The following is a 23,777-nucleotide window of genomic DNA, read 5'->3' as shown; positions in this document are numbered from 1 at the left end:
TGGGCATATGGTTTGACTCCCACTTAACATTCGGGATGCACATTGATACCCTGACATCCAAAACCTATGCCAAACTAGGTGTACTTTACAGGAACAAATCCTCCCTAAGTCTGCTGGTCAGAAAGCGTGTCGCACAGCAGATGCTAATGCCAATTATCGACTATGGAGACATAGTATATGGCTCGGCAACCCAAACCCACCTTAGCAATCTTGACACCCTCTACAATTCAATATGCCGTTTTGTTCTCCAATGCAACTACAACACACATAACTGCGAAATGCTCAAAGAACTAGATTGGTCATCACTTGAGTCTAGGCGCAAAGTTCACCTTTCCTGTCTTGCCTTAAAATACTTTCTAGCAAGCTACTCATCTATCTGAACAAGCTCCTCACCCCTACCACATGAAGCACTTATCATCTGAGATCTGACTCCAAAAAACTGTTCATGGTCCCAAGGCTCAACAAAGTATCTGGCCGCTCCTCCTTCTCTTACCGTGCACCACAAAACTGGAACAACCTACAGTACATCCACCACCAGTTTAAGTTCTTTCAAAACTAAGGCTGTCTCACATTTTAATCTGGTCTGTAACTGTTACATACGCCTATAATATATATTTTCTTTAACTGTGCATGCAATGTCTTGTATACAGTATAATGTATACCCTAAACCAAAACAGAGATGATAGACAGCACTCAATTAATCAGTATAAACAGTCATGCGCAGGGTGCACAAGGAACACAGGGGGACCCAAATTCCCCCGAAACCATTAGTCAAAAATGAACTAGAGTTCCAGCATTCACTGACTAAGGGAAAAGTGATCAAAACTGGGTTTTATGCCAAAAAAGTAAATAATTTAATGCAAGCACAAGATAATATAACTAAATTTGGAGTGATGCACAAGCGGGTAAATAATGGACCCTACAAACAATGTGGTAAGGGTAAAGGAACACAGGCACAGGGAGTGGGGTAGATAATAAACAAGGAGAGTGGGGGGGTTACAAAAGTGATGGGGGGGAGGGTAATAAGGGAGGCAACGTTTCGGAGAAAGACCACATCCTCAGGCCCGTTTCCTCATGTCCGTATGGACCATAAGGTACTTCCCTTGACCCTGTCACCCTGACCACCAGTGCAGCACCCAGTAATCAAATCACAAGTATAATCAATACAGAATGAAAGCTCAAAAGGGCAAAGTCCAGAGTACAGAGGAGAATAAAAGTAGTGTGGTTGAAGAATCAAACCATCAGGTTTACTGCAAACAAGTCTCTCTCCTGTCCAATGCGTCCCTGGACTCATAGACTCAGTCCTTTACCCTTACCACCTTGTTTGTAGAGTCCATTATTTACCCGCTTGTGCCATCATCACTCCAAATGTAGTTATCTTATCTTGTGCTTGCATTAAATTATTTACTTTTTTTGGCAAATACCCGGTTTTGATCATTTTTCCCTTAGCTAGTGAGTGCTGGAACGCTAGTTAATTTTTGAATAATGTATACCCTGTTCACTTATGTAGCTGTATTTGTAACCATGTATTATTTGTCTTAACTCTATGCCCAGGAAATACTTGAAAACGAGAGGTAACTCTCAATGTATTACTTCCTGGTAAAATATTTTATAAATAAATAAATAATATATATAGCACTGACATGGTAAATATGGTGAGAACATTTCCATCTGTGTTTTTTGTCGATCTCACATTACTTCTATTAAAAAGGTTTAATACATACGTTTCGTACATGAGCTGTCAAGAGACCACATCTTTGAAATACTGTAGGTATATATATATATATATATATATATATATATATATTTATACTTATATATATATATATATATACAATATCGACACACACTGTAGAACATTTGATATTTTGTGTAAGCAGTGCACCACAGTACTTTCTTATCCCTCAATATACTTGATTTGAAGTAGTAAATAAATAAAAACTATAGCTGTTCTCACCACTCATGTTGTACTGTCTATTTAATGATAGATTGCACCTACATCTCAATGTATACTTCAATAGCAAATAAATGCTAATTACTGGACTATTTTAGAATCATTAACATTAGAATCATCCTATACTGTTCTCAGTCATGTACAGGAAACCTTGACCCACCTATGTATCTGAAGGATTCCCCCCCCCCCCCACCACCACTTTCCTTGTTAATAGGAATGTTGGCTTCATCTCAGTGAGTTATTTAAAATACATAGGTGCCTTTGTGTATGTATGTATATACATATCATCTGTTGTTTATCTCAACTTCCCTAGCTTACTCTCCATGAGGTAGTAGGAATGCCAACTGAGTTCTTTGATTTTGCATATTTTTCCTAAAACTTCACAGCATTTTATAGAAAAATGTAGAATAAACTGACTTTGTGGGGCAGAAGGTACATCATTTACAGTACACACACCTTTCATACATACTCAAGTATGGTTGTCAATGCATATTGTTATTTTTAACTGTTGGCAGCCAGAAGTAGTATTTCTTAAACACAACCCATTTGTGGGACTACAAAGATCCATACTTAATCAAAGTCAGAGCGTAAACTGTGCTTCATGTTGCCCCTCTGGCAGTGGTAGGGTCAATAGGAAGTTTAGAAGTGCATGTTTTTAATAGAATTATAAATGATGCACAAAATGATGTCACAAATTTAAACTGTATTATAAACGGTATTATACATTTATATGGTAAAAGACTATTTACACATTATGTTATTAACATATGACAGATTTGATGCATTTCCCTAATTAAAAAAAATAAATAAGTAGAATTCGGAAAATTAAAACACTAGCATAGTGTTTAGAACATAAGACCATTTTTTTCACGCAGTGATCCAAAAACATGGACTTAATTAACTGGTAATCTATTCATTCCTATGAGATAACGTTCAGGCCTTTTATACATATACTCTTCAAACCCCCCCCCACCCATTAAATACTCAAGCTGATATCCCCAATGTCAGTGCTACAGCATAAGAAGATATGACACAATTACTGTGGAAATGTTAAAAAGTAATATTATGAGTCTGCATAAAAAATTGCACATTGAATCCCTTTGCTGCTGCCATATAATGCACGCTTATTTTAGCAGAAAATGGATTTTGAATCAGAGTAAGTACAGTAAGACCAGTCATACGAGAACCTTATTGTATAGTTTTAGAACAATGAGTTGCAAAACCAATGGATGATTACTTTTTCTATACTAAAAACTCTACGTGCCATATATATCAATGCCTCTTTTAAAGAGACAATCCAAGTGGCACTTAATTTTTTTTTTAATGTATGCAGCCTAAGAATACCTTATTGAAAACTAATTATCTAAGATGCCATCAATTCGATCTCCCATGATCAATCAACAAAAATTCTGCTTCCCAATGTTCACTAAATGGCTGCCTTTCAGTTTAAATGAATCTGTTAGTCACTGTAACTCGGAAGCTACAGTATGATGTATCCTTACATTACTAAGGTAACATTAGGTATTGTTACAATTTGCAGCTCAAACTGCTGGGAAAGTTGGTAACAAGGGATCACAAACAGGAAAGTGTTACAAAGATCTTGCACTGCTGGGGAAATGTGCTCAAACCTGCTATCGATAATCAAGGATGCTCAGTATATTAAAATATATTAAAAATGGCTTTCAGAGTTGGTTATTTTTTTTAAAAAATGCACTATTATCTAATACTACAGAACAGATTTATTTTTAAAAAAATACACACACGTACGATATTGCATGGATTGTCTGTTTCTGCACTCAAGACCGAAGACATTCACCAGCAGGAGGCACTCTTGCATTAGGCAGTTTTCCCTAAACCATATGGGATTTTCAATTCTTACTCAGCTTCCCCTACACATGTACTGAAATTAACCTTTTTTTTAAAACACAGGAGAATTTACATTTTGTCACCTACTATAATTTTCGAAGTGTTAACAGCAGAATTATATCCACCAGCATATTTGAGAGATGAATATTGAACACGTGTCATAGGTGAAATTTGTTAGAATTATTGTGAGCAACCTTGGGACCGACAGAAGAATAAGCACAGTTTAGTGGCCATGGATTGGTTATAGTGCAAAACATTATGGAAAACAGCTGATGGGTTTGTTTTTTTGGCGCACAGATGTTAATTATATGTACTGAAAAAGAAATGTTTATGTGGGGCAAAAAAAGTGCGTCAGGAGTCACCCGACAAATTCAACTTGGCAAAAACCTTAAAGAGACTGTTAATAACGTAAGCGCAAAAACAATAGGTGCATTATACCGTACAAGAGAAGGCTAAACAAGGGGGCTACAGAAAGGTATGAAAAGTATGGAGGTTGTGCCTGCTTTACCAAGTGTGTCCACAATGTACAGTAGCAATGTATAGTAATGTAGGAAACAGGAAAACAGAGAGTCAACGGTAAGACTCGCGGTCTGAACACTGTGAATAGTTTTAGCGCAGAATGAAAGTTAACAAAATTTATTATTTTCACGGTGTGGCTATAATAGGCAATATTACACTAATCATTTATATTTACTAACATGAGTTATAAATAAAAAAAATACACACATTTTCTGTTTTAATTTAAATGAACCAGGTATTCAACATGACCCGATGCATCAAAAATAATTTAAACGACACACTACTTACTGTATGTAGCCTATGAAGGGACTCTTCAAACTGTACATACAGTATGATGCACATTTTATGATGGTTTGCATTACTTTTTAGCACTGAAATGTTGATGCACAAACAAAAATTTAAAATATATCCTTAGTATATTAGTACATGGAGACGGAGTCTTATATAATAATTCAGTGAATTTTTGGATCACGGATCCAAGTCCAAAGCAAATTTATATCTATATCTTTATATCTTATACAGTTTTTATGTTTTTTCTTTAACATTGATTCATTGTCGCCACCCATTTGTGCAGTACAGAATTAGCATATAAGCATTAAACATTTAAAGAAGGCTTATAAAGTAGAAAACTACATAGGACAATAATCTATTTCATTTCTGTGTTCTCTGAATCCACATTTTTGGGGTCAGTTTCCATTGCTTCATTTTGCAAACCTTTTATATTTTGATTGCAAAACATCAACAAGTGTATCTTACACAGTCTCCCAGGCAATGTTAATTGCATAAAAAATAAAGATGTATGTAAAAGCAGGTCCCAAGAAATGTTCCCATATGAGTGTTACATAAAAAGCATGACCCCTTCAGGACTTGTGAATCTTTTTTTTTTTTTTGCATTCTAGTTGTAACGATTTGCCACCTAAGACTAATAAAAAGGTTAATGGTTACCATCCATCGTACTGGGGAGATGTTTAATGACATATAACAAATGAATGACTATTTTCTTGATGTACTATAAATACAGTAATTTAACACCCTTTACTACTGTGCAACCTTTTTCTGTTTATCATTCCACCCTTGGGTACACACAAAAGTCAAAGAGAAAATGACTCATCTCTTCTCATCTGGCAGTCTCTTACTGCAGACCCGGTTCTAAGTTGCATCTGAAAACAAAAACTGTACCAAGAAGGTTATAGTTTTGCGCAACATCCTGTGTTTTTGTGTTGCTCTGCTCTTCACTGACAGCAGTGCATTAGCAAAATGTATTTTCTTTAGTTAATTGATATCCCAGATTTATCCATTACAAAACCTATAGGCCCCCCAACTCCTACATGCTTGACAAGTTATTATATTTACTTTAGTCAATCCTATGTGTGCAGTATCCTTCTTGGAGGTGGTCTATTATTGATGTCCCATATGCTTTTTGTTTGGGAAGAAAGCAGTCACTGTTGTCATACTGTTACAGAGGGTATTCTTTTTCAGTGATGTGACTCCCTTGGGGATAATATCATGCCAAAGGTTCTAATTGCAATGAAGCCTATGTGGCTCTTATTATGTAGCAATACTGTAGGGTGAAGAAGGTTGAAAACAGAAAGTGTAATTCAAGAAATATTGTGTTAGACCACATGTTGCAAACACGTATTGAGTGGCAAATACAGAGTGTATTTAGGGAGAATCCTCTTTTATCCATGAACACATTGATTTAAATGAGATACAGTATGAGATAACACAGAATATTTGTGAATGTGAGATATGTTACTTGCAATCATTTTGATGCCTTAGTGTCAATAATGTGTTTACTAAATCACAGTATAGTGTACTTAATTCACATTGTGTTAAATGTATGCCAATTAAAATAATAGACACCCAATAAAATGTAAACAAGTTCTTACCCTTTACACTCACCGTTTTTTCTTTATAATTTGAATGTTATAAATTATGAGATATTGGTTTAATTAGTCTATATTAAATTATTTGAAGGGATCTACAGTAGATTAGAATATTTAAATAAATCAATGAAGTGTTGTGATTCTTAAAGATTGTGACGTGGTATTTGAATTGAGATTAATTTCTTATATTCACGTACATTTTTCAGTTCCTTGAATACAATGTAACTTGTCTTATGTAGTGACTTAGTTCACTTATAATAGCATTTAATACTAGAATTAAACAGCTATGCACATGTATAAATTAAACAATTCTACAATACATTTATTGATTGGAAATTAACATGCCGTGCCTCTGTTGTCTGCCCCTTTTCTCTACATGCTGTTGTAACTCAGACCTAATTCATTCCACTTTTTTGTGTGGAAACTTTGACTTTAAATCCCATATATTTGTCATATTGTGTCAGTTGGAAGTTCTTCCCCTTGCACTGGGAGGTTTAACATTATGGAAATATACAAAACTACAAAATTGTCCCAACTCACTTTGGTAATATTTGTGGGACCGGTTGATTGATTGAGTTATATGGCAAAAGCAAAAAATTGGGCAAAATCAAATCACCACGTGAATAAATTAATTTAAATTCAACCTAAAAATACCAGGACTTAAAAGAATGCAAACAATTGCTGAATTTCACAGAAACATATTCTCATATTCTCCACTAGGACTGTAAGGAACTAACAGCTTCCCTGAGAGGCTCAGAGACACTGAGGCTTTTTTTGAGTGAGGAAAATATATCTGTTCCCATATGTAAAAGCACTTATTTTATCTAAAGATGAGTGCATTTGAGTTAGTTCAGTTTGTGAAGTTTCCTGCAAAATCTTTAAGAAATGTAGGGTGTAGCAAAAAGTTTGAGTTATGTATTGATTTGCAGATTTAGAAATGTATACATGTGAATATTAGTTAAAGTGCGACAAAATTGCATATATGGCAAAAGCCAACACTATATCAACTTACACTTGCCAACTTTTTTTGGCAAATATTTGCAAAAGTCAGTATTAAGTTGCTTTGTAATATTTTTGAAGTTGGCGATTTCTGACAAAGTTTGATCTAATGCAATTTTCTCACTAGACGCAAATGTCCAGAATTCCCCAAATTTGCAAGGTTGTGTGAATGTTTTTCTCACTCCTATTCTCATCCTCTAAGTTAGGGTTCTCAAACCCCATCTTGGAGATCACTGGCCACACCATGTTTTAAGAATAGCCAATACAGTTGCACAAAGGTAAATTAATTGAATCTGCATATCATATGAATAGGATATTGGTTGGCAATACAAAAACTAGAGATGTGCGAATGTTTTCATATTCGCTTTGCAAAAGGTGTTACTTAATTTCTCAAATTTCATTTTTTTAACTGGCTATGCACTACTTGAACCCTGGCTGTGCTGAAATCTGTGTAATACAGCAGAAAACACTTACAGGAGTCTGTGTTAAAATGGATAAGAAGTAAAGAGTGACATACTGGGCTCATTTGCATGTCATTACCCAGAAACCCTGGCTGCAGTGGCAGCATTGTTTCTAAGGCATAGTGGGGAAAGACAGGGTTGCAGACCTGTCTGAGACATGCAAATGTACCTACAAGTGGTATTTGTATTTGTTGTACATTTTTTCACAAAATGTGTGCAAAAATGAACATCAATTTTGCCAATTTTGATAGATTTCCAACAGAATTTAGCCCAAATGGTAGTATACAGTATAAAGACCTTGCACATTGACTATTGCTTGCCATATTTGCAAATTTGAAGCAAAAACAAAATAGACACATTTTGTCTTGTTCATAAACTTTAGCGAACATTTTGCAAATCCCTACCGAAAACTTGGTCTGGTTCAACACCCTGACAATAACAGTCTTTATCAGAAAATTGTGGTGGAATAATTAAACATTGGTCCCTGTGGCCAAAAAAAATATTTTCCTCATTCCCTGTACTCCCCTCCACGATAGCATGCCCCTGCAGTGCTATGGATTCTGGGACTCATTTTTTTTCCTGCTCAGCGACTTTTGGTAGCCGCCGAGCTATGAAAAGTCACTCCCCAGAATTCTTAGCAGCAATGCTAGGCGCCTCACTACCAAGAGCACCAGGGGAAATGAAAAATGGCAAAAAGCTGATGAGCAAGATGAGGCCTAGGCAATGGGCCCTTTAAGGCCGTGGGGCCTGGTGTCTCGCGCCAGCTGCGCCAGCTGCACCAGCTAATATTCCACCTCTGTCAGAAATAATATCTTATCTTAATATTTTCAGATTAGGTTATTTGACGTCAACTAAAGAGATTGACTTAGCAGCCATTAATTTAGTGTTTTGACTCACTATTTAGGAATACAATACACAGTTTCAAAAATCAGTGAGCAGGGGAAAACTATAGTTGACAACAGACATCCTACTGCAGAGTATTGTGAAGAAATCTTATTTCTTATTTAAAAAAAAAGGGGGGGAGGGAACTTCTTGTTTAAAAACCACTGCTCTACCACACTGTAAAAAAACAATTCTTGGTAAAATTACACTGCTCTTCAGTGATGGGAACAACAATATTGATAAGCCTTTTTTTGTGATTTTAAATATAAACTTTAATGCAAGGGACGATTATATAACCCAATCCCCATGCTATTATTTCTCACATTTCTAAACAAACGGGAAAACAAGTTGTTAAAAGAATCTGGAGTATGTACAGAGTAGATGGCTTCACAGAGCAGACGATAGACACACACAATTAAATCAATAGTTCTCGCAAGTTATTCTTTTAACTGGAATGAGCACAAATCTAACGGATAATTATAATTTTCTTTACAGCACTTGGTTTCTCATCAACATTTTCTGCATCATGAAAAATCAATCAATCTGCTGCATCTATATACATCTCCTTCTCTACCCAACATAACCTTAGGACTCCCAGCAGCAGCTTCCCAAATCACTGTAAGTAACGTTAAGACCAATGTAATGTTTTTCACACCATGGCCCTTATTCTGTAAGGTGTGATGAGCGCACATGATGTGCAATCGCAAGAAAAGACCCATTAAAGTCAATGGGGCTTTTACATGCCATGTCATATCATCTGCGTTTATCACACCTTACAGAATAAGGGCCCATATGTCTAATTGTGGTTGCACTGTCAGAAAGCAGTTATTCATAACATAGGGAAACCAAGCAAGGCTATGTTATGAGGACAACCAATGTATATTCAATGCACATGTAAAATAAAACCTAGAATCACTCACCCCCGTTAAATCAAGAAATATCTTCAAATAATGTGACGCTATTTGGGACACATATATACCTGCAAATGGATTAACGTATACTTTCTATCTCATAAAGTTGCATTAACGTTTCACAACATTAAATGTTTCTTGGTGTTAAATTTAACGGAGCTTAGTGAATATACGATGCATATATTTAGGATGAAATGGACTAACAGAGTTACATGAAGCACTAGTATGTTTTCTTATTGGTTGCTTATGCATAAAATCTGTTTTTTCAGACTTTGAAGTTCAACTTACTCATATATTTTTTTTTCATTTAATAAAAATAATATAAATATTGAAGTGAAAAACACTTAAGTGAACTTCTTAAGAGGTGCTAATCATCCCGCTAATCCCGGTAATCGATGCTTTCGCCGTTCTGTAAAACCCCCGACAGAGACACCCCCCCCCCAACCCTGGGAACCTCACAACTTCCTCTGTGCGCTGCAGTCTGAGTGTTGGGGTTTCAGTGTCACCAATGGAAAAGAGAAAAGTAGCGTTTACTGAGATGATCAGGAGCTATAGTAAAGTTCAATGTTTTTAAATGTTTGTATGTTTTTTCTAAATACTTTTGAAAAATGCATTGAGTGGGTTGAACAAACTTGAAGACAGGTTAGACACTAAGATATTAGTGCATTATTTTTACATGGCCTAATTGTTGATGATCAGGGCAAGTTGGGCGTAAAGTTGACCAAATAAAATAATTTTAATTTGTACCTGTTATTATCTATGTATCAAGGTTGTTTGCTTCCATTGTGTCCTATTTATAGCAGTTTGCAATTTACCTGTAAAAATTAGCTACCATTTTTTTCTAATAGGAAATAATTTTATTCAGGATTATGAAATAAATGCATATTAAGATAATTCCTACTTTATGGAAAATAAGAGGTAAATATTTACAGCAGTGCTCTGAGTTTCTTAGTTTCTTAATTCATTTTAGTTTTTTTTTTTTTTAAAGAATTGTAACTTGAAACCTTTATTTGTACATAATAATAGCACATATTATGAAAATGTCGAGTCCCTAACAGATCACTGTTAAAATGACACACGTACTGTATGTCTTTCCCTTTTCTTAACTTTTTCATATTTTACTAGGAGTTGGTGAAAAAGGCTACTTACATGAAAAATGTAGATTTTTTCCCTAGATTAGTATTAAATGTGTTGCAGAATGGTAAATCAGCGCTACACATGTTATAACCATAAACCTCAACAAACTTGCATGTATTGCCAAATTAAACATTTTTACTTGTCTTGTTTTTTTTTGTTGCAAATACTCTTGTATCCTTATATACAGTATATGTACGTTGTATGGTGGTACTTCATTCTTTAGAGCATGTAGAACAGGGGTGGGCAACGCCAGTCCTCAAGGGCTACCAACAGGTCAATATATCCCTGCTTCAGCACAGGTGGCTCAATCAGTGGCTCAGTCTTTGACTGAGGTACTGATGGAGCCATCTATGCTGAAGCAGGGATATCCTGAAAACCTGACCTGTAGGTGGCCTTTGAGGACTGGAGTTGCCCACCCCTATTGAAGAAGCTGGACATGTGCAGGGAAGGTAAAAGATAGAGAGAAGAGGAGAGAAATGGCAAGTTGGATCAATAAGAAAGGCAGAAGAGATCACGGAGAAGTAGAAGAAGTGAGGTCACGGAGAGGTGGGCGTGAGAGCGCACAGATTGGAAATGAAAGGCAATGAGACAGAGACGATATTACAGAGAAACCCACACACCACAGTATGTTTTAATCATCTAAAACAAATAGTGGTGATATGTTAGAGATTGTGCAAAATAGGCTTCCGAGATCAAAATGAATTATGACCATGTGTTTCCAAAATGTTAATAACAAATATTTTTTCTCAACCCCCTTTAATATTGATACTTCCTGAAAGGAAAATGTGGCATAACAAATACTTCTGAAAAGGTGTAGTCCTCATAGGAGCAAAGTGAACCAATGGCACCAACACATTTACTGGGATTAAACGGACACATACGTATTTTTAAATATTTTTTTACATTTCGCTGTTCAACATAGAAAGATGAAACATGGACGGGCTTTGACTGGCTTTGGTGTGATGCCACTGGCTGTGGGAGATGGGAGCAGCTCCTGTTCTAGGTACAAAGTGCGCTCCCCAGTTTCCTGACTACATCCTGTTAACCTCGCTCTACAGTATGTCCATGTTGAAACATATACTGAATTCTCAAAGAAAGTATAAACAATCATGGAAAAGATCATGACATTGCTAATTTATTGATGATTTTTTCCCCTTGAGTTAAATGAGACAGCATTTTTAGTAAAGAGATAGAATATATATCTAGAATATTTTGTAGATCCCAGACATTAACTGAAAACCTTGTTTTTATGCTGGTTTTGGGTTGAATTCTCAGGTGAAGTGCAGCAAATAAAAATACCACTTGCATGTCTCAGACAGAACTGCAACCCTGCCTTTCCCCATTATCGCTTAACAAACAGTGCTACCCAGGGATTCTGGGTAATGACATACAAATGAGCACAGTACCGTATGTCACTCTTTACTTCTTATCCATTTTGACATGGAGCTCTATAAACGTATGCCTGCTGTATTAGACAGCTCTTTAGCACAGCCTGGGTTAAAGAAGTGTACAGCCAGCAAACCTACTCACAGACAGCTGTTTCAACTTTTTGGGACTCATCAAGAACATAATGAGATGTATTAGAATTACTGACCAATTGTTCACAATCGTTAATGTTCTTGTTCATAACAAGAAGACACAATGTAACAACAAAAGTAGTTTTTTTTTTTTTTTATGCAACATGAGCATATTTATTCTAATTGATGTAGTTTTGTTTTCCCAGGGATACCCAAACAAAGCTTTTCATCATGTGGGAAGTGGTGAGCAACACCATGAGTGACTTTGTGCCATGTTCCATGAAAAGCTAATAAAAAAAGCAGGGTGTTTCATAAGTTTTATTCTGCTGTGATTAATAAAGGACGTTGCACTGCAATTTGCAAAGGAAATGTGGTTTGAGTTCACTGAAGTCTAAAAAATTGGGGCAAAGATCACTACAGAATTAGAAAAAAAAAGTATGGTATATTCATGATCGTCCTATAATCTGTTTTATATATTATATTTATTAAGATCATTTTTTATCACACAAAAAAAGCAGTGTTAATATACAGTCACTTATAACCAAAAATAAATATCAGCATAAACAATGATTGCAGAGAACTCAAAAATCGATAAAGTCAAAAAGAACCATTATACAGAAAAATAAAGTTTCAAGGGAAAGGAACACTTTATTATTCTTAACGTTTATTTGTAAAATGCCAACATATTCCGCAGCGTGATACAGAGGGGGGGACGGAGTGCCATCAATGACATAAACAGCATGACATACATGTAAGGACAGACAAATACACACAGATACAAAAGGTAATGAGGATCCTGCTCCTGGGGGCGGACAACAAATCTTTTCCCCCAAAGAAAAGTGTCCTGCATTAAACATAATTAGGTCAGTAGAACAGGTAACTAAAGGTTACTATAAACACACTTTTTTTTTTACAAAAACATATTAAACTATAATCGAATGTTTCACAATACCGCAAGGGTGAAGCACCAAAGACTAATATTCGATTTTAAGGTTGGAACCAATAAATATGATCTTATCTTTTGCATAAGCCTAAACACTGTAAATGTTTGATCTAAACCAAGCCTGCAAAATGTTTGCTTCACAAATGTGAATAAAAGCGATTACAAAGTAAAAGAAAACAATACACCAACCTATATAGCGAAAGTAAATGTAAATCTGTCTTTTCAATCATACTTTTAATTTTGGATTAATATACTAGATGCAATAGAAAACTGGGAGGAGTCACCTTATTTTAAACTATTAAAGATAAGTTTGACATTGGTTTCATTTGGTCCTATATGGAATTGTAACCTTTGAAGCAGAAATCTTTGCTGCTCTTTTTGTTGGGGGGTATATTTTGTTTTACATAATACTGCCCAGAGGATACAAAATGGCTGCTGGGGTTAGCCTAGCTCGGGCAGCCAAATGAACGCTGCAACCTCATGTGGACTTGTGACTTTTTAGTGGTCACCCTCTGGCCAAATTTGTAGTTTTTTGTGTGCCAAACACCGGCACAAAAATGACAATTATCTCAGGAATGGTGGTGGGGGGAGCATGAACTGCAGAGAAACAGAGACAGCTACCTAGGTTATATTAAGTCTGGGGTAGCCAACTACAGTCCTCAAAAGCTACCAACAGGTCAGGTTTTCAGGATGTCCCTGCTTCAGCACAGGTGGCTCAATCAGAGGCTCAGTTTAATACTGAGCCTCTGATTGAGCCACCTATGCTGAAGTAGTGACTGATTTTGAAACATGTGCTGAAGCAGGGTCTGATTCAGCCACCTGTGCTGAAGCAGTGACTGATTGAGAAACCTGTGCTGAAGCAGGATCTGATTTCGCCACCTGTGCTGATGCTGGGATATTCTGAAAACCTGACTTGTTGGTAGTTCTTGAGGCCTTGAGACCCCTGTGCTAAGGTAAACAAATGTTTTTTTGGAGGGATTGTTTCTTTAAAGGGTGCAAATATAGTCTGCATTGAGACATGAATACATATACATTAATATATATATTTATTTATATATCATTAACTGACAGGATTTGGGACACTTTTACAAATAAAACCCGGTACGTTAGCATGCTAATGGGAATCCCCAAATGATTAAATGGATAAGAAATGTGTTGGTGGTATACAGTAGGTGACAAACAGAATTGGTAATTAGTAACCTAATTAGTAGGTAATCAGTAACCTAACAGAGGATTTCAAAGGAATAACAGTCTGTTTTGCATAGGATAACAAGAACTATAATAGGCATCACAGTCCATAGGGGTTCACAAAGTAGGAAGGTAATTGGGTTAGTTTGGGCATTATTCAAGAGGGTGGAAATGAAGATCCTGCACAAACATTGTACAAAAGCACATACACCTAGAAACGCTATGCAACATACTGATGATAAAACAATAGACCAGTGGTGCTCAACTCCAGTCTTCAAGACCCCCAAACAGGTCAGATTTTCCGGATACCCCTGCTTCAGCACAGATGGCTCAGTCAGAGGCTCAGTCATAGACTGAGTCTCTGATTGAGCAACCTGTGCTGAAGCAGGGGCTGATTGAGTCACCTGTGCTGAAGCAGGGACTGATTGAGCCATCTGTGCTGAAGCAGGGACTGGTTGAGTCACCTGTGCTGAAGCTGAGATATCCTGAAAACCTGACCTATTGGGGGTAGGAGGGGGAGTCTTGAGCACTGGAGCTGAGCACCCCTGCAGTAGACAGTGAAGACATAGGGAATAATGTATATCACTATAAAGTGGTTCAACCAAACTGTATTGGGTAATTCTGCTATTTAGTTCTACCTTTTGGAGATAAGGAAAACGAATATTTGGGTCTCCATCCCCCCCCTCAAAGTCCTCTAAAAACATAATATAACTGCCCTTATTATGTAAATATGCAGCAGTAGCATTATTTAAAAATGCATAAAAGGCGTTATTGATGCAAGCTAATCAAATGGGCCAGGCGGTCTTAGTCTACCGTCAACCTTCGACTACATATGTATTTATTAGCATTTATCTTGGGGTGGGGGTATGGAACATTCAATTTCACATGTCATAGACATTAGGAAATAAGCATGTAATCTAGATGGCTTGATATCAATCACTGATCGGAAGAAAACAGCAGCATTTTTCAAGCAGATATCTCATGGGCGCCGCACAGGAGAGAAGAGCAGAGTATGAACCAACTCGCTAAAATGTGTTGATTTGAAACAGTTTCTCCAGAGAAGACCAGCGTGTTGTTGTCGCGTGACAGGCTCTTTAATTCGCTCTTCGTATGCTAAAATTATGAAGTGTTCATCATAGAGATCATTTGCACCCTTTGAAGTAATGTCTGAGGCAAAATCATTGAAGGTAAGAACTTAAAGTCATATTTGAATGTAGAAACGCACACAGACAGAAACCGCATACACACCTGATGATCAAAGGGTATCTCTAAGACCTAAATACAATTATTTCTTTTAATGTGCACGTAATAAGATCAGAACGGTTTTTGATTTTGTGTCGCAGGCCTCGTCTTCATTAAAGGAAAAACAAAAGTATGACCCCCAGGCTCTCAGGCAGGGGGTCTCACTGCCCGGACAGTACACTGGAAGCATGCCTGCATCTTCAGCTCAGGTTTCCCTGGAAGGGAAGTCCAACAGCAGCCACCAGGCTTTACTGCAACATTTATTGCTGAAAGAGCAAATACGTCAGCAAAAGCTTTTAGCTTCAGGTAATTACAGATAGCTGCATTGAAAGATACTCTGTGATTTAAGATCACTTTACTGTATTTTCAATTCTATGTAGGTACAGTTAGCAATATAAAGATGCTTATTTGCCTGAGAGGCTAGAGGAAAGCTACCATTAAAGCCAAAGGACATAGAATTACTTCTGTCCTGCTAAAAAAAAATGCTTTAAATTCACTTTTAGCTTAATTGATTAATGAGTGGTGAAAACTACTTTGGAAGTTTCTCTAAAAATGAAAGCGTTTGTTAAGGCACATTCAAAGGATACATTTCTTATCTCAAATATTTTAATCTTCACGTGTAATTTTGTAACTTCTTGGTTGAATCATTTTCTATAAAGGGATCCATCCAGCATTCTCAGTGGTAGAATTGTGAGTAGCAGATACAGCTCAGCCACAAGCTGCCTATCCATTTCCATGAAAGGGTTTTAGTTCTAATCATTAAGGTTGCATGCTTCTCTGCTCCACCTCATCTGAGCCCTCATATCTTTTTGCACTGCTATAATCGCCCTGTCCTGTTTGCAGCCATCTTGTTTTAACCTTCTAGTTTTTAACTTTAACTTGTAATTTCTAAGTTAATAAATTACTTATAAGGATTACTTATATGGAGAACTTTCAGTGTATGCAGTTTTGTGCAGAATAGTCAAGTAGAACTAGTGAATTTTTCAAAGAATTTACAATCTAAGGAGATAAAGTGACATGCCCAAAGTGACAGTGGGTTAAAAAAGTTATGTTATAATAATAAATAAGTTATGCTTTAAAGCTGCAGTTCAAGCTGCTGTTTAAATTAAAATGTTCCCATTCAATATGTGCACAATACAATCTGCACACTGAAAGGTGATTAGCTATGTTGCAGATCGATCCGTTCGCCTGTAATCGATCGCTGAAGATTCGGCTTGGGGGTTCTTTATATCACTGTTACTGCTGCAAAACAGTACCCACAATGCAAAGTTGTGTGTGGTAGATCATGTGACCAGGCAGTTACTAGATAAAAATGTTTTAAAAATGTGGTAGATCAGTGTAACTGCCGCCCCCGAGAGATTCAGAACTCACCAGCAATGGAAAAATAAAAACATTTTATTAAACTCCATAAAAATTATACAAAAATACACAAACAAAAGATCTCAGCCACGCGTGTCACGCCCTCTCTGGCGCTTTCTCAAGGAGTGTTCTTTAGAAAGTGCCAGAGAGGGAATGAAACGCGTGGCTGAGATCTTTTTTGTGTATTTTTGTATCATTTTTATGTGGTTTAATAAACCGTTTTTATTTTTCCATTGCTGGTGAGTTCTGATTTTATCGGGGACGGCAGTTACTCTGATCTACCACACTTTTATTCTGAATTCTATGTTCATAGAGACGCCAACAGGGAGTCACGGATTGCCGTGTCATTTGGGCTCATCCCAAGGCTGCGTTCAGGTGGAGATGTCAACGGTAATGAATTGTGAGTAAAAGTGCAACTCCACACCGGACAAATGGAGACACGGAATACATCCAGCTGCATTTGTCCCGTGGGGGTAGCATACCTATCCCTCAAGGGGTCAATAGGGCTTGTTTATCTATGCGGTTCTCGCACCTGTGATCGCCCTCCATCTCACACTTCAATTCTGCAGCAACGAAAATCTTCCGCTATGACCCTTTCTATGCCTCGCTCGTCATATTTTATCACGTTGGCTTATTATAGCCTTAAGTTTTGATCCTTGAGCTTATATTCTGTCTTTTTTTGTCACCAAGTTACTAGATACAATTGGTGCACTGCTAGAGAGAGGGCAGGGCCCGAGTCAGAAGAGGAAGGGGGTGTGACTTTGTAAATGGTTTCTATAGAAACAAAAATGCTTCCCACATTAGAATACATCTAAAATGTCTTTAAAATAATTTTTTTAAATGCTACAAGTATTTTCTCATAGCACAGAACTGATTTATTAAAAAAACACACATGTAGGATATTGCTTGAACTGCAGCTTTAAGCACTTGCATTAACAAAAAGAACAAAAGTACTGTAGATTTAGCAGACCAACCCTTACATATGTGTAGTAAGGTAGTATTAATGTTTGTAATATACTGCAGCTTTAAAGCAAGTGTTTCACCAAGGCACCTCACTCTTACCCACATTCAAATGAATGGTACTTAAAGCTTTACTGACAAGGAGAAAATGGCTTCACCGCACTTTCAATCAGGGTCTATGACTATAAAACTTTTGCTGTTGCTCAATTCATTGTATACTCTTTCCACACTATACAAAGTTCCACAATTATTCATTATGTCTGATTCTAATTCCTTTTTTTTTAAGGTGGGGTTCCGCTTCTTCATCAGTCCCCACTCGTAGTGAAAGACAGAGTTCCACCTGCTGGGAGAGTGGCCCACAAACTGCCCCGCCACAGACCCCTACACAGAACCCAATCTGCCCCCCTGCCTCAGAACACTCTGGCTCAGTTGGTCATTCAACAACAGCACCAGCAATTCTTAGAGAAACAGAAACAATATCAACAGCAGATTCAGATGAACAAAGTGAGTTCTACATTCATATTCACGGGGAGCAAAATCTATGTTATTATCTTACAGTGCACACATAATACTGTACAAGGCTTATACACACATACTCAGTTGGTTATTACTGCCATCACCGGTTTCATTGACAACACTAACTAAAGTGCATGTAATAATGCGTTGAGGTAAGTTGAATGACTTGTAAACTATCATTAGTTATGGAGGAAAAAGCAGTCACTTAATTACAAGTCCAAATAAATACATAAATATCCACTAACTTTCAATTGATATATGTAAGCAGCCACAATTACTCTTAAAATATCAAGGATGCTATGGAATTTATTACTTCTTAAATCACTGGGTATTTTTTACTTGTATTGCCCCAGTTTTAACATTTTTAGATTTTGATAAATATTTTCATCTCTGTATGGGAATTTATAACATTGTAAATGTGTATGAATTCCCTCAAATTACTCCGTTATTTTGAAGCTTCTAAGGATTAATAATGGCTATCACACTTTAGTAAGTTACTGCCCGAATTGACGTTTTCACATGTATTTCGCTTTACAGGAAATGTTGCTTTGCCTTCCATAGTTCAAACATTGCACCACACCAAAATACTTAAACAAATCACCCAATCTATTTAATACATATGCTGTCTTAATTGCTGTAGTGCCAATGAGGACAGCAGAGTGGTTAACGAAGCAGTGCAAAGTGGTGTTGGAGTTGAGAATGGGAACGCTGATGACCTCTCTGACTCTTTGTAACTTCTTGGCTGCCAGTTTGCCCTGTGTTTCTGTGCATTGAAGGCCCTACGGAAGCGAAAGATTAGGAAATGCTTTACATTTTTGCTCTTGTCTCCATAACAACACCATGGCCCAAACCAGACATGATGTGCTCTATATAACATTAACACAGTGCAAGCCTAGAACTCAGGCATTCTCCATGTGAAAAGTAATGAAGTTTGCATAACCTAAGATTTTTTTTATTTACCCAAAGCTATTGTCATCATTTTATACAATAATATGAATTCTACTAATATTTGGCATTGTATATTTGTACTGTGATATTACTTTCCCCTTGATACTTCAGTATTTACATATGTAGCAGGGTCCCCTTACCCTGCCTCTGAGTCGGGGAACCGCTTCGGGGCAGGCGACAGCCATTTTTAAAGCTATCGCGCATGCATTAGGCTCGGCGCATGCGCAGGGCGCGATAGTGCGGCAGTCATCTTGCAGGTGGCGCTGCAGGGTACATTGTGCATGAGCAGGACACGGTAAAGATGGTGGCCATCTTGTAGGTGGTGCCGCAAGGACATTGCACATGCGCGAAGGCCCCGAACCAGAAGGGGAAAAGAGTATTTCCTCCGCGGGATGAGAGCCCACAAGTCAGTAGTGTGGGATCTAGGACAGGAGTAGGTAGAATCCAGGGAGCATGTGGCTTCCTGGACTAGACTTAAATTATTCCCCTTAGGCCCCAGATAGGCCCTGAGCCAACCCAGCACTGTATTGTATGGAAGGTCCTAGATAGGGACCCTTCTATTAATCTGTAGCAGCACTACTGCGCAGGTGGCCAGACCCCCACGTGGTGACCTGAAGCCTGGGACCAGGCTGCAGGTTCAGAGACATGTGTGAGGCACTCCGGCTGGAGGTCCCCCCACATGGAGTACTGGACCCTTAGGCGAGAGGAAATTATTGTCGGAGGCCCCACTGTGTGGGACCTTCTTCTGTCTAAGTCTCCAAGCTACACCGGGGTACTGGAGTACCCAAACAGGTACCCAGCGTGCACCAACATTCACAGGGGATAGCGCTACCTCACACTGGATGGGATTGCTGGGACGGACATCCGGGGTTATTGGTGCCATGGCACCCTCTGTATGTTGGGGGGAAGACACAGGGGTACTGTGGTATTGTGTATTACATTGTTGTATTATTGTGTATGTACTGCATTATTTACCTTACTGGGGACTCAGTAAAGAAAGATATACATACCCGGTTGTATTAGTGGTTTATTGGTTCCTATGAGGAATACATCACTCCTACGTTGGGATCCTCATAGGTGGAGGCGCTGCACTGTGAGATATATCAACCCGGGCTCCCACGGAGTGGAGGCTTTGGCTTCCTGTAAGCCTCACAGGTTTAGCAGCACACGTAGTTGCCCACAGTTTCCTTTAGGCAAGGGGAAAGGGGGTTACATTTGGAGGTGCTGCTGAGATTCAGACCTGGTGTGCCCCGATCTAAATTAAAGATAAGTCAGCTTATGGAAGGGTCTTAAGCACTTAAAAACTTTGAAGGTAGCAGCCTCCCGATTGGAAGCCCGGAAGTATTTAAATGTTTTAAAGATAAAATGGAGTTTCTGTTGGCTTTAATGAAATGTCTTAAGACCTTATGGTCAGAATATGTTTAAATACCAAAAAAGATAGTTCTATTGTTCAGATGAAATTTATGAACATTGTTCTTCCTGTTTCATAGTTTTAATGTGATACCACAAAAACAATAAAAAACGTTTGAAAAAAAGAAATGTTAGATTTAAATGTGCACATTGTTTTCAGGCTGTTATTAAAAAGGCAAAGACTGCATGTAAATTGCTAAAAGCAAAAAAAAAAAAAGAAGGGAACATGTCCCTACCGTCCCACCAAAGGGTCCACAGGTGGGCCCTGCAAAGCCAAGCACCTCCCCCCACGTGGTCGCTATCATCCATGTTCCAATGTCACTGTCATTAACTGATATGTGCGCAAAATTGAGCCAGAACCTGGGGTTTTCTAAAGCCCGCCTCTTCGATCTAAACTGGGATACAACTCTCCTGTAGAGTACGATTTTAGTTAACTGCCACCGTGATATACCGGAGGAAAATGCTCCACAAATTCTGCAGTACCCTCGAGCCCCACCCCTCATATACCCAGAACTAACCATCAAAATGGAAACACCTAGTGTTGTCCCTAGCGTGGAGGAGTGTCAGGTGGTTACGCTTCACCTTCCCCAGGGAGTCCTAGCCAGATTGAGTCCGGCAGCCGGCAGTCTGGTCGGAGCCACCGCAGTTCCTGCAGCTCGGATGGAGCTCAGTTACTCGCTGGAGCCCTACAGCAGCTGACAGAGAGACTAAGGCTAAGGCCCCGCTCCCTCAGTCAGCGTGCCCGCACTGCAGACAGGTGGCGCGCTGACAGGCACAGACCGCGATATGCCGGAGCCGGGGCGGGAGTGGGAGGGGGGGCGTGGTTTGAGTGGAGGGACCCACTACTCCCCCCCCCTCCCTCCACGGGCTCTGGCTGCAGGAGGGAGCTCGCACACACACACACACCCCTACCTTGTGTAGGAAGCTGTCTGACAGTTCCCGCCCCCGCTGCTGATAGGCTCAATAGCGCACCACGTGACGCGTCACCGCTCGGGATCACAATTTTCTTGCATCCCCTGGCGACTGACGCGTCACAGCGCATAGTGATCCGTGCAGCGAGGGGGGACTGGGACCTGCTCAGAAGGATTCCCCTGCTGGTGGGTAATGCTCACGCGGCCGCCCGCGCCACCGGGTGCAGCGGGTCCCAGCCCTAAGCCAGCCGTCCCCGATTCAGCAATATCGTAAGTTGAAAGTCTTTTCTAGGGTATTGCCAACGCCCACGGGGATAGAATTGATTTAGGGATGGAAGGACCATACCTTGCAAGTACTGGAAGAGTGATCCTGTTCCGAGACTATCAAGAGACAGCGGATAATGGAATGCCTAAAGCCCGACGATGGTAAGAATGCACTGGGAACAGAACGCGGATGTAACGGCCCAGATGCTAGTTAACTTCCTAACTCAGGCTTATGGTCTGGAGGATGATGAAAGTGAACTTTGGTCTAAGATTTATGCCCTCTGACATAAAGAAAAGGAGGAGCTATCTGCATTCCTTCACAGTATCACGTGATCAGGGATTGGAGAAGTCGCCGTAGTCGAGGGTAAGCCGAGGTCAATATCCAGAGGGGTTCACTTACAAGCCGGGTTGGTACACAAGAGGTTAATCTGAAAGACAAGACTGGAATAAGGCAAGGCAGAACTTTAAGAAGCAGTGAGGCTACACCGAATTATGCTGAGCACTGACTGAGAGCAGGAACAGGGTATAAGTAGGCAGACAGAACCAATAGGACAGGGGGTGTACCGGAGGTGTGGCCCCAGTGGAAGCTGGGATAGGCTGCAGGAGACAAGAGGCACACATGATGCTTGTTACGCAGCTGGGGATCATTGCACGTCATCACATGCGCGCAAAAGCAGTGCGGCTCGTCTGGAGGCGAGCCAAGCTCCGTGGCAGGGGCTGAAGAGCTGCAGGTGCGCACGCGCTCTGTAATCAGAGCGGGGTTGCGTGCATGAGCGGAGCAGAGGCAGCAGCACTAGGTAAGGAGGGAACATGTCGCAAAGGATGTTTTCCCTGATTCCATACAAGGATCAAGCCCACCCATCATATTGCCAAATTGCTCCGGTGTGCTCTCATTCAAAGGAGTCCTCCTTCGTTTACGGGGCTATTGAATCAGGTGAAAGTGCATAAGGCACATGCATGGCTACACACTCCAAAGAAGCCTTAGTATTCTCGCAAGAGAAGAAGAGGGGCATCGGCTCAGAAGCCTAAAGAGACGAAAAGTGACGAGGATAACCTTCTTTCAGTGGCACCTGTCTCTGTATCCAGGGTGCCCCGGAAATAAGTCACTATGCCTAGTGCCAGTGCGACCCGAGACACCCGCTGCTATACCTGCGACCGAGAAGGTCACTTTGCAAAAGACTGTCCAAACTCAAGGACCCCCACACCTGGGGCATGGCCTTCACCATTCAAATGGCGAACAGCCGTCCACATCCTTGGAAAGTGCCCCAGCACCTAGCCATAAAAAGGAGCCCCAACCGGATGCCTACAATCGAGTAGGACCTGCTGCCATAGTACGAGTACAAGTGGGGGTATCTACTCCGCTGTGTTGCTGGACACTGGGTCTCAAGTGATCTACCGGCCATTTTACAATCTGCACCTCAAGCATCTGCCTATACAGTTGGCAGAGAAAATTAAGTTGTGGGGCCTCAGTAGCGAACACTACCCCAGCCGACTGGTACTTTTCACTAAAGACCACTCCACAAGGGGACGTCAAGAGAGGGTTCAAGGTGGTGCCAGAAATGAAGGAGTGGAAGTCTTCATTTCCTCGCCGGTTCAAGGTGACCATACAGAATATCTCGCCGCACCCTATACGGTTTGACATTGGTCAAGCACTGGGTCGAATATACCCAGTTGTTCACATACATTCTCTAGCCCATGTGAATGTGGCTAGTGTGCTGGAAGCCTCTCCCGGGTTGCAATTGGACTTCAGGGAATTGTCTTTGCCCCCGGCGTGGAAGAAGCGACTGAGTGACAAGCTGGCGGAGTGTAAAGAGGTGTTCTCCATCAGCGAAATGGATGTGGGCTGCAGCACTTAATTCCGAGAGCGTTCCAGATGCATAGCTCCCAGAGATGTGGAGGATGTG

At 39.5% G+C, this 23,777-nt stretch overlaps 1 protein-coding gene across 4 annotated transcripts in view; it reads left to right on the top strand.

Annotated features, from left to right (window-relative positions):
* Window positions 1–23,777, top strand: part of HDAC9 (histone deacetylase 9) — an 869,204-nt gene that overhangs the window by 707,070 nt on the left and 138,357 nt on the right. For all 4 annotated transcript variants that reach the window (XM_075587185.1, XM_075587187.1, XM_075587186.1 and 1 more), the window contains 3 exons: window positions 9,063–9,185; window positions 15,607–15,811; window positions 18,111–18,328. In XM_075587185.1, coding sequence (XP_075443300.1) covers window positions 9,063–9,185; window positions 15,607–15,811; window positions 18,111–18,328 — 546 coding nt within the window. The remainder of the gene's footprint in view (window positions 1–9,062; window positions 9,186–15,606; window positions 15,812–18,110; window positions 18,329–23,777) is intronic.

Source organism: Ascaphus truei, chromosome 2 (assembly GCF_040206685.1).
Source record: "Ascaphus truei isolate aAscTru1 chromosome 2, aAscTru1.hap1, whole genome shotgun sequence".
Taxonomy (NCBI): domain Eukaryota; kingdom Metazoa; phylum Chordata; class Amphibia; order Anura; family Ascaphidae; genus Ascaphus; species Ascaphus truei.
This window is presented reverse-complemented; position numbering and strand designations above follow the sequence as displayed.